Source organism: Papilio machaon, chromosome 1 (assembly GCF_912999745.1).
Source record: "Papilio machaon chromosome 1, ilPapMach1.1, whole genome shotgun sequence".
Classification (NCBI taxonomy): domain Eukaryota; kingdom Metazoa; phylum Arthropoda; class Insecta; order Lepidoptera; family Papilionidae; genus Papilio; species Papilio machaon.
In genome coordinates, this window is record NC_059986.1 from 4,736,792 (window position 1) to 4,752,606 (window position 15,815).

General features: G+C 32.6%; 3 protein-coding genes across 3 annotated transcripts; 2 read left to right on the plus strand and 1 right to left on the minus strand.

Annotated features, from left to right (window-relative positions):
- The first annotated feature begins 684 nt into the window (after positions 1–684).
- On the plus strand, positions 685–8,227 carry LOC106710805 (plasmanylethanolamine desaturase). Its single transcript, XM_014502974.2, has 5 exons — positions 685–748; positions 946–1,212; positions 1,635–1,840; positions 6,790–7,008; positions 7,856–8,227. Exons 1-5 carry the CDS (start codon positions 709–711, stop codon positions 8,114–8,116), a joined length of 993 nt encoding a protein of 330 aa, XP_014358460.2. The 5' UTR covers positions 685–708; the 3' UTR covers positions 8,117–8,227.
- A 2,107-nt stretch (positions 8,228–10,334) lies between these two features.
- LOC106710748 (60S ribosomal protein L35) lies at positions 10,335–12,737 on the plus strand. The gene is made up of 3 exons (XM_014502907.2): positions 10,335–10,430; positions 10,724–10,860; positions 12,487–12,737. The coding sequence occupies exons 1-3, from the start codon at positions 10,428–10,430 to the stop codon at positions 12,716–12,718; spliced, it is 372 nt and encodes a 123-aa protein (XP_014358393.2). The 5' UTR covers positions 10,335–10,427; the 3' UTR covers positions 12,719–12,737.
- A 1,945-nt stretch (positions 12,738–14,682) lies between these two features.
- Positions 14,683–15,621, minus strand: LOC106710753 (ubiquitin-conjugating enzyme E2-22 kDa). Its single transcript, XM_014502912.2, has one exon. The coding sequence runs from the start codon at positions 15,516–15,518 to the stop codon at positions 14,919–14,921; it is 600 nt and encodes a 199-aa protein (XP_014358398.1). The 5' UTR covers positions 15,519–15,621; the 3' UTR covers positions 14,683–14,918.
- Between the last annotated feature and the right edge of the window lie 194 nt (positions 15,622–15,815).

The window sequence follows — 15,815 nt, forward strand, 5'->3', positions numbered from 1 at the left end:
ACACATAGGCTACTAATTAAGTTTATATTAAACTAGCTTTTACCCGCGACTCTGTCCGCGCGGAATAAAAATAGAAAACGGGGTAAAAATTATCCTATATCCGTTTCCTGGTTCTAAGCTACCTGCCCACCAATTTTCAGTCAAATCGATTCAGCCGTTCTTGAGTTATAAATAGTGTAACTAACACGACTTTCTTTTATATATATATAGATTCCGCGCGGACGGAGTCGCGGGCGTTAGCTAGTTGGCCATAAAATGACGCTGTCAAGTTGACAATGTACGTTTGATACTTTTCTGACTGCCGCAAGTGAGGCCGCAAGTGATCCTTACTATTATTATAAATGCGAAAGTAACTCTGTCTCGCTTCCACGCTAAAACTACTGAACCTATATAAGTGTAATTTGGTATACAGACTTCTACAGCCTGAGAAAAGACATAGGCACCTTTTTAATGCGAAAATGAAAGGGGGGTTAGATAGTTGTATAGAATATCATCATTTTTATAGTAAGAAACTTGCAGCGTATATTTAAGACTGTTAATTTGATAAAATGTATGATGCATTGATGTAATGTTATAAGTTAATTTGTATTGTGTATAAGTAAAAGTAAAATAAATAACCTTAAAAATTATAATACCAACCGAACTCAGTATTTAACTCGTATTTAACGCGAACGAAGCCGCGTATATATACTGCTAGAAGCTAGAAGTATGTTAATGTCAATGTCAAAAACAAGTCGAATTGGAATTTGTAAGTTTATCGTACATAGAAGACAGCTGTAGCTGTGACTGTGTAACTTTGTAGTGATAAATTGTCACGCGTGACGCGAATAATCTTTGTACGATGTCGCTACATCGTTGATAAGCAAAAATATATTGATACTCAAATTGTTGTCGTATATTCCTTGCAATTTTTAGATAGTATTGAATATTTTTAATTATAAACAGGTCAAGCAATGACTCTACCACTACCCATATCACCGTGTGCCAAAAGAGACGGCCTCGGTAGTTTAGGATGTGAACGTTTTGAATACGCAAGTAGCATGGCTACTACATTATTGGCACCGGTAAAAACAGAACGAGAAATCCTCGAACATTCCATGTCTGAAGATGATCCTAATGCAAATACGCAATTAATGAGTGACAGAGGTAAACAACCGAGATGGGGCCCACGGCATCGAGGTGCTCAAGAGCTCGCCGAGTTGTACAGTCCAGGTAGGTTAGGCTACAAACTTCGTAAATGGTACTTCTTAGCAACCAATAGCGTATATTTATTATGTACTCAAGTAAATTCCGTATATATTCAGTGTATAGTTTATCTTTGTATTTTCAATAATAATAGAGTTAGTAAAGTAGTGATAAGTGTCTGTGATGTCTTGAGCTATCAAGATTTTTTTTAATACAAAGTTTATTATTTTTTTTAATTTGATTTTACTGAAGCCCTTCATACTATTCAAAATAGTGATACATTTCGTAAACAGGAAATAATTTTTCTTCAAGGAGATTATTATAATGATAAGGACATACCATTGAAGTTTAAATACTCTTATGGACAAACAATATGGGGCTGCTGTGCAAAAACAAGACACCCTATGATAATGTAAACTAAACCACTAACTAGTATTCTTTGTAAACAGGAAAGAGACTTCAGGAATGGGTGTGTGTGGTGTTTTGTTGCACATTAACTGTTTGTGCAGGGCTGCTCATGGCCCGGTATGTCAGAGCAGATGCGTCACTATTCTTTGCAGCAATAGCAGGAGTGTTGACCGCAGACTTTGCCTCTGGCATAGTACATTGGGCAGCTGACACTTGGGGAGCTGTAGATTTACCTTTAATTGGCAAGGTATATGACGTGACTAGAGAATAATCATACAAATCAATAACTTACCACCTGTTTGCCATTTTCATAAGCTAAATAAGTTACATTTTTGGTAACATATCTATTATGGATTTTTATATCCCATAAAACTAAACTTAAAAAGACTACTTGATGAAATCTCACATCATTTTAATTTTCTTGTATCTACTTCTTACCTTCTAAATCAGTACATATTATCTCTGGATTATGAATCCTCATTTATCAGGTTAGAGTATAACATTGATGAAAATTATAATTGAAATAAAAAAAATCTAAAACCTTTGAAGATTATTATTTGTTGTAAATAAATAATGATTTAATTACTCTATGTATCATAAAATTTCAATTTAGTTTATACTTTGTTTTCAAATCTTTTTCTATTTCAATTTTCAAAATTATAATTCATCTTGTTGTTCCCGCTGTTTGTTTGATCCCTTTCTGTTATAAAAATAAATAAAATAATATAATACATTGTGATGACTTGAATCTAGATTTGTATGAAAAAGGCAACAAAAGAGTATTCTGCTTTTTGCATTGCTTAGCATAATTCAATTCTGCACTCTTGGTAGATCTATTCATATAAAAGTATGGTCAATAGTACATACATGCATGCCAAAATCACACTTTTACTTTGGATTTTAACACCTGTGAAAACCATAAATCTTTATTTTGTATAGTTTAAAATATAGTTATTAGGGTTGCATACAGCACATGATCACTTTCACCAATGTGTTTAAACAGTTAGCAAATTCAAACAGTATTCTTGTGTTCATAGGACATATATTATTGAGCCCAATAATCTTAATTCCAACTAAGCCGAAAGATCTTAGCACATAGCACAAGCTTTTATTTGGTTACTAGCATTTACCCGCGACTCCGTCCGCGCGGAAAACAAAAATGCACACAAGATAAAAAAGTTCCTATGTCTGTCTCCTAGTTCTAAACTACCTTAGCAATACATTTTCTATGAAATTAATATTACTATATCATTTGCAAATATAACATAGAAAATAATTAAAACTTTAATGCAATATTTTAATTAATTTATTTGTATCCAAATACTAACGAAAAGCCAAACATTTTAAAAATGGTTTTTTATCGATAACGACAGATTTTCATGTTACACTATCAGTGCCACTGCAACTTCGTCCGCGCTTAATTAAAAAAAATCTAGTTATAATATAGCGCATCATAATGTAGCTTTCTAACAGTGAAAGAATTTTTCAAATCGAACTTATTATAGTTTCAACGCCTATTCAATGCAAACAAACAATGAAATCTTTTCTCTTAATAATATTAGTAGACTTCATGTTACATACAGACACATCATTTAATATTTATCCATACATCTATAGAGACAGTAATAAAACTACTTACAACAGAAGCTTATTAAAGTTTTGGGAGATATCTTTTCCAGAGGAAATATGGAAAACAGCTGATCGGGAGCGTTAACGCGTGAAATCGTTTTCTTTAAACTTTTTATAATTCCCTAGAAAAAATATGTTTTAATTATCTTTTGAACGACCCTCGAATTATAACTTCAAACTATCGTGGTTTTTACTAATATACTGTTCGTAAGAAACTGGATTCTGTCAACCCTTGAACATAGCGCATGCAACTGTGCCGAAATATCGGGAGCTCAAACAGCCTAATCGTGGTAAGAATCCCGTTTCTTAAGAACAGTAGACCCTCGAATTAGTTTAAGATAAACATTCGAAATCAGTAAAAAATCGAAGTTTGTTTTTTGGTAAGGTTAAATCTCTACTAGTCGTATAAATTTGTAGTTTTCATAAAAATAAGATCATTCTTATAATGTTGTTTTTAAAATCCAATAAATTGATTCAATATACTTATTTAGATTCTGAACTACCGGATTCTAATTATAATCTATTCACTGGTTTATGAACGCTCATGTAAACATTACATTTACTCTCTCTCTCTCTCTCTCGTGTAAGGAAATGTGACGCTATCTTCAAATTTGCTCAATCCTGACTCTTTTTTCCGCCTAATTATAAAACATGCTAATTATAAAACAAATAATGTTCATGAGAATCGGGATTCTTAACACGATTAGGTTGTTTGAGCTCCCGATGTTTCTTGATACTTGATGATCTTGATACGCTTGTTGGTAGGTACCTTTATATTAAAATTCACGTTTGTTCACGAAAATCGTTCACACTTTTTCCGTGGTTTCTTCCATCGCTGCAATATCATATCATATTAATCATAGTAAAAGATCTGGCTTTCAAAAGACTTTCCTTATCAAGTTGTCTTCTGCTGCAGAAACGCTACTTAGTCCGCTGTGCTGGTTCCATTACTTGAGGTTTTTCGTTAGTTAATTCTGGTACAAAAATAAAACTTCCATTGAATTACTTGACTCTGTGTAAAATGAACGTCGACTGGGAATTGTTATTGCATTATTAGTGACACTTCGTGTGCAAAATTAAAAGGGGAAAACCTGCTAGTTCTCTTATTGGACATTATTTGATATTTGATGACCGACGTGGGCGCTACTCTTTTATTAGCGTTCACTATCTATTCGGTACCTTCTTGTACCTTCTTCTGGCATGACATTGCAAACAGTGTTACGATCGTGGATAAATCAAGGTGGGAGAAGACGCTCCCAATGTTATCAAATATTGTACATAACAAAGCTGACATTATCAATATGACGGTTTTAACATTGTATCTTCCCCTCACAGTAAATCAAATGAGACTAGAGTTATTATAGTTGACAACATATGCTTCATTAAGTATTTGTAGCTAATTGAGTCATAGTATAGCAGAAAAGCAGTCAGTACAGCAGTCGTTTAGTCTTTGGCATTTTAACGAAATGTGCTTTGATATACTTGAACGCCATTGGAGCTATAGGAATAGGTGGACTAAAACGCCCTTATGTATTTTATAAGTAGTATACTTAAGAGAAATTAATTGACTTTATATAAATTCCTAGTACAATCATTTTTACACAAATATTGTATGTGGTCCACACAGGTGGGCACAGTTAATCGAAAAGTTAACTTCGTTAATCGTTAATACGTTAATTAAAAAATTAACTTCGTTAATCGTTAAAGCGTTAAAATTTCGAAAATTTAACGCAAGTTAAAGTTAATCGTTAACAGTTAACCATACCAAAATTATACATACTAATTTTACACTTTTGTGGCGACACTTGTTTAAAATAGTAATTTGACTATACATTTATAGAATGTTCACATTAGTATTAGAGACAAGTATGAATGCATTATAGTTTATAGTATATTTCATTACGAGTGCAGAAAGCCTGTCATTGCAAAGAGTTCCGACAAATGTCTACCCGAGCCGAGGCGCAGCCGAAGGTGAGGGTTGACAGATGGAACAAGTTCTAATGACAGCTTCGCACGTGCACTGAACTACTATTTTTAATACAGTTGCGAAAAAATGAAGCATTTTAATAGAATAATAAAAACACAATAAACTCAACTAACTAAAATGTTTGAAAAATGGCGCCAACCGTAAAAGAATACAGAGATTTTTTTTTGTTTTCTTCACCCATTCTGGGTAGGCAAAGGGAACTATGCCCAAACGGCCAAGTCTTCAATAGATTATTTTTATTGATATGAAATGAAAATGAAATGATTTATTTCATAAAATGAAACCTAACCTAATTCATTGAATAAGATCATTAAATCTGACATTGTAACAAATTAGGAGCTTCTTTTTAGCAATATTTGCATGAATCATAAAAACTTCAATGATTTTTTTTTTTGTAAAAACTTCGTGGTTGGTTTTTTCTTTTAATAGACATTATTTTGACAGTTGGGAAAGAGAACGCACGAGTTTGGAAAAGCTAGAGAAAAAGCACGAGTAAAAAAGTGATTATACAGTTGCTCAAAAAGTGTCGTATTGCAGGGACTAAGAGAGTTCGGAATGTGGGCTATTACATACTCTTGTTTTATATACTCATAACGAAATATACTACATATTTCGAACCTTCTTTTGATTTCGTCCTGTTGGTCACGTCTTTCCAGACGCTCTGATACATCACACTTGCACGCGAACTTCACATATATCAATAATCAACTAGTTCGTTCACTATTCGAGTCGCCGACAGTCGCCCAACATAGCTGAACTTACGAGCGTGGCGTGGCGCGTAATTAAAACAAAATGACAGCACGTCTCCAAGTTTCTAATTTAACGATTAACGGACTTTTATTAACGGAAGTTGAGTTTAACGGAAGTTAAAAAAGCGTTAACACTTTTTGAAGTTAACTTAAAAGTTAATCCGTTAAGCAAAATGTTAACTTCGTTAATTAACGATTAACGGATTAACGAGTTAATGCCCAGCTCTGGTGGTCCATAATTGACGACTGCGAATTATTACTCGCAAAATTATGAAGCATCTTATTCTTGCGTTCACTCCTCTTCACACAGTTGTAGTTTAAAAATACTTTTTTTTCATGCCTTGTATGAAACGTAATGTGCATTCTCTTTGCCTGTTTCAATCTCTTTTAGTCTCGCTTTTTATCTATGTTGACCAAAATTTCCAGTACATCAATTAAATTCTTATTACTTATATTAGATGTATATAGATTAAACTGCTTAGTAAATTAACAGTTTAGTTAAAAAGCATGAGCGGAGAGATTATTCACGCTTCAAGTTTGATCCAATAGAAGTCATAAGGTAACGTAACGTAAAACAAGTAACTTGAAAATACTGCAATTGAATAACATTGTCCATAGCTGTGTAATCTTAATTTCTCGTAATGTTAATCAACTGTATCACTCGTGTAAAGATATGTTTAAATTGATATCCTTAGATTATAATGATAACTCAATGTATAGGTAAATATATTTATTTTTTTACAATACAATTGCGACAATACATTAGGACTAGTAAATAATGCAATACAATACAACATGTTAATTAAACAAATTTGAATGAAATTTTTCCAGAACTTTATAAGGCCATTTCGTGAACACCATATCGATCCTACTTCAATAACACGTCACGATTTCATAGAAACAAACGGTGATAACTTCGCTATAACAGTACCGGTGTTGGCGAGGATAGTATGGCAGCTACTAACCTACGATTCCGATCTCATTGCACAGCAATTCCACTGGATCGCCTATTGGTACCTATGCTGTATATTCGTCGCCATGACTAATCAGGTAAAGTTCCCTCTATTACCAACAATTTCTACGTAATTTTTTGATTCATATTCAATAAAGATTAAGTTCTTATGTATTTCCTCACCCCTCCCACATCAAATTCACTTACGATGTATATGTATATTAAAAAAATGTCCGCTGTATCGTAAATTCGTTTATTATTCATAGCTTCTACGTGGCCGTATGAATAATCACCTTCAGTGGTTAACAACCGATCGATTAAATTATAAACAGAAAAGTATAACTGAAGTCTATGAAGATTTGTCATTTTTTAATTTACGGAAAACGAGACGCTAATTAGTATTGAATGTAATTTCATTTATTAAAAGATCATGTTAAATTAGATAAAATGATTTTAATAACTATTGATGATACAAGTTGATCGTGAGACCTGAGTGTGTGTCGTACTTATGTATCAAAATGTAGAACGACCAAAGTTTTGGATGAAAGGATGTTACAGGTATCATTAAGGAAGTCACTCTCAGCCAGTGATAAGACATATTGAGAATCAAAAAATTAACGGGGTACGGACATGTCATGTGAGTGAATTCAGATATGAGTGATGGCTGATGCAGATGAAAAGATGTATGTCCTTTAGCGCTAAAACTCATTTTCTACCTTTGACCTTGAATATTTTTTTGTGAAATAGGTGTTGGGTTAGTTCATATATAAATGTAATGCTATTACGAACATTCCAACCTATTTTCAGCTCTATGCAAATAATTATACCTTTGAATGTTTAATTTAATCGTTCAATATTATGATTATGATAATAAAAAAATCATTCGGTGTATGTTTTTGTTTTTTAAATTTTCCGTTTCTGTATTCTTTTCTTGTTCATTTCCAGATACACAAATGGTCACATACGTACTTTGGTCTCCCAGTGTGGGTGGTGTGGCTGCAAGAGTGGCACATAGTGCTGCCTCGCCGTCACCACCGCATACACCACGTGGCGCCGCACGAGACTTACTTCTGTATCACCACGGGCTGGCTGAACTGGCCCCTGGAGAAGCTGCACTTCTGGTCGACATTGGAGTTGGTCATAGAGGCGCTCACCGGCTGCAAGCCCCGTGCAGACGACATGAAGTGGGCTCAGAAGCGTTCCTAGGACCGGTTGTTCCTCTTGCATTTTTCTACGTCGGCAATTTGTCGGCAATTCATACAATTGTTATTGTTAATACCGAGCCTTAAATTTTGCTAAGAAATATTTTAAAATTAAGTATAAAATGCTTTAAAAATACATAATTACGTTTTAGCTAAGTATTTATTCAAAGTATATTTTATTATTTTATTGTAGATAGAAAGAATTGAATAATATATTATTTACACAAATGGTGAAAATATTAATAAGCTAAATATAAATTACTTGCACAATAAATTTAATTTATGAATGTTTAATATAGCAGCTTATTTTATTTCACATGATTATTATACGACCATCCTAAATATAAGACAATTTAACCCAATATCTTCTTAAGTTTGCCCAACTGATAAAGAGGGTAATGATTTTCTTGCGTATGTAAGTTTGTTTTTATGTATGTGGGTTTGTAATTATGTAAATTCTATAGCGACGGCCTAGAACCTAAACGACCGAACCGATTTTGGGAAGTGAGGTATCATTCGATTCGTCTTCTTCCCCGGAGTGTCAAAGGGCGGCTTACAGCGGCACAACACACAAAACTGGACGTGTGATAAAAATCTAAAAAAATTGCCAAAAGAAACAGTTCAAATCTCACTCGCCATGATTTTTTGTTCATTCATCACAAAATACCTAAATTACAGTACACATTTGTCAGATTAATTTAACTAAGACCTATTCTCCATACTACGTTATGCGCGTACGGTCGGACATTATGACACCATTAAGTACTACATTGATCCTCATACATAATTAATTCAATACTTCAGTTGTCAATCTAACTAATCCATCCTAAAAGAGACAAACTATACTATATACATTAGGCGCGCATTAAGAAAGGATTTTACGAAAGTCACGAGGTCGTGTGTTTTGAAATGGTAGATGTTGATGATGGGATCATTCTCAAACCAAAAAGACACTTAGACTGATTCGGAAAATATTTATTCCTACTCAAACATATTGGATATAATTTAGTTGATACAGGATCATTAAATATGTATACAAAGGTTAAACAGTTATTTTAGATTACTAGACATCTTACTTCTTTGAGAATATTAACGGAATTAATTTATTATAACATACTTCAATCTTAAGAAAATAATACTGACATTCCTAATTCAAAATAATTTAAATATACTACATAAAAAGCCAAGTAGGTCAGAATTATCAAAGGAGTATGTATAGGTATATTCTGAGATTACCAAATCAACAGTGTGGTCCTAAAGGTCTGAATTGGGAGGTGAACTTTCTTATGGAATGTGAAGCTCTTATTAATTCAGCAAAGATACTTGATAATTTACACAAAATAGTAGCAGTAGAAAAAAATAAGCATCCTCATTCGTATTTTCCAAAAAAAATATCTTTCACGTAGACGAAGTCGCGACAAGTGCGAAATACGATTTTTCCAACTTTTTGAACCGTTATATCTTAGAAACAATAGGTCTTATTAAAAAACGTGATTAGAGGTTTTCAATGGGCCAATTTGATATCTACAATTTTGTCTCAGGCCTTTTTTTATATAACTCAGAATTTATTGAAAACCGTGAAAAACTAATTTTTGTAAATTTGAACTCGAATTATTTTAAAATCGCACCAGTACCAGTGTTATGTATGCTAAAAATTTCCTAATAAATCACAAACGTTATCTACGAGATAACAAGGCAGAATCGTGTGATACCTGAGTTATTGTCGATTTTAATGCCAAGTCCAAAAATTTCAAAGCAATTATTTTAATAAGCCGTTATTTAAGCCGTTAAGCCGACTTAATAATAAATTATTGTATATATAATAAAAAGGAATCAAATCCAAAACTATCAATTACTGATTCACTTTCAATTGGTGTATTCACTTAATATTATTTCTCTGATACATTTCATCCATGGTTTCTGGGACCAAAATCTCAGAATAAAACACATTGTCATTCCTCTCATTGTCCTTGACAAAACAAAGAAAACAATAAGTTTTATAGAGGTATTTGGTCTCAGAAACCAACGATTAAACATGCGGTACTGCAACCTCCTATTACGTTTTCGTTATTCAAACTCTCAGATGAAGAATTATCAAACTATTTAAATTTAACACTATAGTCCATCTTATGTACTTTCGCCTTATACAGTCTGTGACAAAACCATAAATTATTGCTTTGTAAAGCCACACTCTGTGTCTTTTATACGCTCTTAATTCTTCATCTGAGCTCTTTGGTCACCGCACGTTTTAAAAATTTGTGTCTTTCAAATTTCTTTATGTCAAAATAGTGGTGACAGGAGGTGTAAATTTCAAAATGGTACGATATTATTAAGCTAAAATCCATTTTTAGGATTGAAATCAGTTACTAAATCTTTATTATTTTAATAAGAAAATGTAAAACTAAATAAATTCAACTAATGCTAAAAAATATTTCTGTCATTTTGTTTTTATATTGAAATAGTTATTGATTCTAACCTCAACAATGGGACAGCTTTGCATTGTTTTCATATTTATTTATTATGTTACCACAATTTTAAACCGCAGTACAAAGTTAAAAGTGGTATTATACAGAGAAAGTGTATTAGTTATATTCTTCATTTCTTAAAACAGGGTAAAGTCAAGTGCTCCGAATTGCGAACTAAGGATAAGAAAGAACTCTTCAAGCAACTTGAAGAGCTGAAGACTGAGCTGACTAATCTGAGAGTTGCCAAAGTCACCGGAGGTGTTGCTTCAAAACTCTCTAAAATGTAAGTTAATTATGATAAAAAAAAAAAACACTTAAAACGATTTGCTGAAAATTTATAGCAGTTTTTGCAACAAAGTAGTCACTGTGTCATACAAGAATACATAGCTATTTTAAATTGCATTTTTGTGTTTGAATATTTTGTTTTGAAGTTGATTTTCTTTTTGTAAAAAAATTATATTGTACTTTAAGAATTTTGTCTCTTACAAGTACTTCTATTGTTTTCAGTGTTACTGTTTATTCTATTCGTTGTTTAAATCCAATGCCTCATTTGAATAACTGGTTTCACAGAATGTCATTGCATACATGGTAAAAATCATAACATTGCTCTTTTTCTGTTCATATGAAAAAATTGTGAGTGAAATTGAAATAATATTGTCAAGTATGGGCATATGATATTTAATTAATGCAAGAAAAATGCTTTTTAAAATATTGTAGAATTGTGAATAACATGCAATTTATCAATTTTAAAATTCTTCTAATTTAGATATACAGAAAATGTAACACTTCCTGATTTTCTCTACTTATTTTTATACTAAAAAACCTGACCCATATATATCCACAATGCAGATGCTATGTCTCCCTTTAATTAACAGAGGAGGAGACCCCCAGTAAGATAATACTTCCCCTTCTTATGCATCCCCGCCTGCATTAAATCTGCTTCCTCTTTCCATCCTTTCCTAATCAGAGAAGGGTTGGTAGGTAAAGACTATTAAAATTAGGTCTCCAGAATGCACACTTATCTGATGTAACATTATTACTTTCTTTAATGTCTGTCTTCTTTGTGGTCATGGTAACGCAGCGGGCGAGCCGGACTTGCTGCTGGCATCTACTACTGTTCAATGTCAAACTAATCTTTCCTATCCTCTGCTAACTACACATCTTAAGTACCTCTATTGTTCCATGCTGCTGGGTGAAATCTAAGTTTCATTTCTTAACAATTTGAAGTTTTGACTTTTATTATTATTGAAAATGTTGAATTAGCAATTATTAAAGTGTGCTTTTTGTAACACTATTTAAAAAACATAAGCATCTGTAGTAATGGCTGAAGAGTTCAGTTTTATTGCTTAGCTGCATTAAGAAAATAATACTCTATTGGTGTAGCAACCCAAAGTATATAATTATACTAAGTGTTAGAGAGAAATGCTCATATTGGTTTATAAAAGTTCTCAGTTCATAGTATAATTTGTGAAAAGACCTATTATAGCCCTTTATACCAGGTTCCAATCCTAAACCTTAACCATAGGCAAAACTGCACTGTAAGCTAAAACTCGAAAATTTCAAGATATTTCTGTTGATAAACTTTTACTCTAATAATTTTGTAGCATTATTAACCCATAAATTACAATATCAGCTTATCTCACAATTTTATCTATAAAGTCAATTATCATGATGGCTGCCATGTATGGAAATTGATGTTCCTCTACTTACTTAAATGCTTTGGATTGAAACAAAGGTTAAACATCGAAATTTGTACCTAAACCAATCATAAGATAAGTTTGTCACAAGTTCATACATATACCAGTTCTTTTATATTTGTTAATACAATATATTTTATAAGACAATGTGTTGTTAGTTGTTACTTATATCTATATTGTTCTAATATTATTGTGTAAATGTTCTCTTACAGACGAGTGGTGAGGAAAGCTATTGCACGAGTCTACATTGTTTACCATCAGAAAATGAAGGTCAATCTCCGAAACCATTATAAAAATAAAAAATACAAGCCATTGGACCTCAGACCCAAGAAGACCCGTGCTATGCGTAAGGCTTTAACAAAACATGAAGCCAAACTTAAAACACGCAAGGAAATTAGGAAGAAATCCTTGTTCCCACCACGTGTTTATGCTGTGAAAGCTTAATAAATCTAAATCCAACATATACTTTGTTTTTCTTTTGTCTGAAATAAAATTTTTAAATTTGAATATTACTTTTTTGCGTAACAGTTTACCAATAACGTCAATAAACACCACGTCTTTGACCACAACGACGTGTGTTACAAAGTTTGTGAATGATTCTGTGTCCAATGAGTAGAAAAACTGCTATTTGCCCACTACAGAATCGATGTGACTGTCACGTTAGTGGCGTATAGTCACGAGCGAATTCACGACACAAATCGACCGATATTTCTTTCTGTCGTGTCGTCGCCAAAGCCAGTCACTCGCAACCTGTGTCAAGATCGTACACACAATGTTGAAGTGTCAACGTGAATCTTCGCGCGTATTTGGTCAGTACAGGCATAACGACTATATACAAACTGTATAGATTTTCCTCGCAACGTTGAAAATTGCAGTGGCTTTTCTCACGACGATCTTGACTAAAGTTGCAAGCAACTGTATTTGGCGATGACCGATAGAAATGTCGGCGATGTTCGCTGTGCAGAAAGCTCTATGAAATTGTATTGCGCAAGTCGCTTATCGAATAAAATCGTCACTTTTCGAAGTTCTACTTTGCCTTGTGTATGAAAGACCTAAGAATATTGCTCTAACTTTCAACACAATTTATTAAGTGGTTTAGTCCACTGTAGACAAACATAGAAACAATGATTTTTATTTATATAGAAGCTATGTAAAAGTGACAGGAAGAAAAATTAAAATGCTTTTATGGTTTAAATTTCATGTTTTTATAAATTTTCACATATATACTAAAACAAAAATTACATACAACACTTTCTCTAGTTCTTGTTGACTTTTAGATGTATCAGCCACCACATTTACAAAACATTAAAATTAGTTACTAATATTTATGTACTTTATGGATGAAGTTTCCACAACAAAATCTTTTACAATGTCAATATGACAGGAGAAAAAATGCACTTGCCTTAAAAAGTAATATAGAAAAAGTATCTTTCAATATGTCACCATTTTTATAATAATTAAAATAAGGATTGTCACCATGAAAAAGCAAACATCAGAAGTAGCACTACAGGTGGAAAAATAAAAGCAACTAGGTATAGTAGTCGAATATGACTAAAAAAGGGTAATGATTTTTTAGTTTCCTATTAATCACACAGAACGGAAATTTGATTCATTACTTTACAAATTTATAATTTAGTGATATGATGGAGGTAGGAAGCAAAGATTGTGGTGCAAGTGTATTTGTTGCTCCAGTATTTCATAGTGCTCCAAATGTAACCATGGGCTTTGACTGGAAAAACCATGTTCAAATATGACAATCCTAAAATGCTCTTTTGAAAAACAGAGGAAAATATTATTTCTGTACAGGTGTTATGGTAATTGAAACTGATAGTAAAATAAACAAAGATTTTCAGTTAAACATAATTAGTTGGTTCCTACGTTCACACCGCTTCTGTTTTCACAATGTCTCTGTGTGTCTGTCACAGTGAGTCTTATGTGGTAACAAGCCCATAAATATTTCAGCTCAAAGCAAAATTCTAAACCAGTGTACTTCTTTACAGATTACACGTTTACAAAAAACCCATCACAAATATTGGAATTGTTTATTTTTACAATTATTATCAGTTGGTTTATCCTTTAGTAATTGTAAAATTAACATTTATTGGTAATTTTTCCCTTTTAATAGATATTACACAGCCAGGAAATTTCAAAATCACTTATTATTGACCATGAATCAAAGGGAAAACATATTTCATTTTTCCTAAAAACTAAATTGCTAAGGTCACCCATATCCTAAGGCTTTTGAGCATTTTCAAAATTTATGAAAACTTTTTGCTCCTTTTTAAAAATATATAAAGATAAAACAAAATGAATGCATTTAAATAAAGCTAATATATTTTATGTTTGATTAACGATATTTATATACTACAAGCAAACTTAAATGCTTTTTAGTAATAACTCTAGTTTCAAGTTGAAACAAAACTACCTTTAAGGAATATCTAGCTTTGAGTATGTACTGTAATAAATGGAAAAGCAAAGGAAACTTATTTACCACAACACTATTTCTGCACTAAGAACTTTTTTCTTTTAATTTATGGGAAAATATCCTTAGTCCTGCATTTATAAAACTCTACCAAAAACACTAACATATGTGAGGTATCATTGATTGCTGTGTGTATGTCTCAAACTCTTAAATTACAACAGACTAACTGAACAACTGTTCTGTAGCTCGTTCCAACTCCCAATCAAAAGTTGACAATGCTACCCGTGCTTGATGTTCATCAACACCCATATCAGTTAGCATTTGCACCTTTTGCACGAAATCTAATACCAGGTTTGGACCACCAGCATAAACATTAGTCCAATGCTGTGCAGTCAAGTTAAAAAGTTCAATGTTCTCTCTATATTGTTTTGCAACAACTGCATCTTGTGGATCGTTCGGTTCTGCGGCAGAAAGTAAAGCCTGTATAGAGAGAAGTACTGTCCTCAGAGTTAACGCTGCAGCCCATTGATCCTTCAAAATATCCAAACAAATCGCACCTGTCACTGAAGAAACATTCGGATGCCAAATTCGCGTCAAAAACCGAATTTTAGGTGGGTTAAAAGGATATGTCTCCGGTACTTTTATCTCAAGAATGAATTTTCCTCCTTCATATGGAGTTTCAGAAGGACCAGCTATTTGTCCTTTTAATTCTGTCCAGCTGTTATTGACCAATTCTAATTTCAAAGTTCCATCCGCTACTTCCTCGCTTTTCATTACTTCTTTAAATTCCCTTTTAATACGTTTGGCAGCTATGTTAGCCATTCTTGGATTTTTTAACTACTTAAAATATTACTATACCTTTTGAGTTCTCCAAGTAAATAAATGACAAGCAAAAACTAGATTTTCTTACCAACATGAAGGTAAAAGAAAATGGCGATTAAAACTAAAACTACCAAAAACTTCAGTCTTCTAATTATAGATGCCAAAAGTAAAAGACTTGTCTAATTTTTGTATGGGAGTTGGTTTTTTTAAATTAACCAGATTTACACCAAGTTTATTTGGTAGATAAAATAGTAAAGTAAGTTACCACACACACAAGATAATTTTAGACCCGACCTT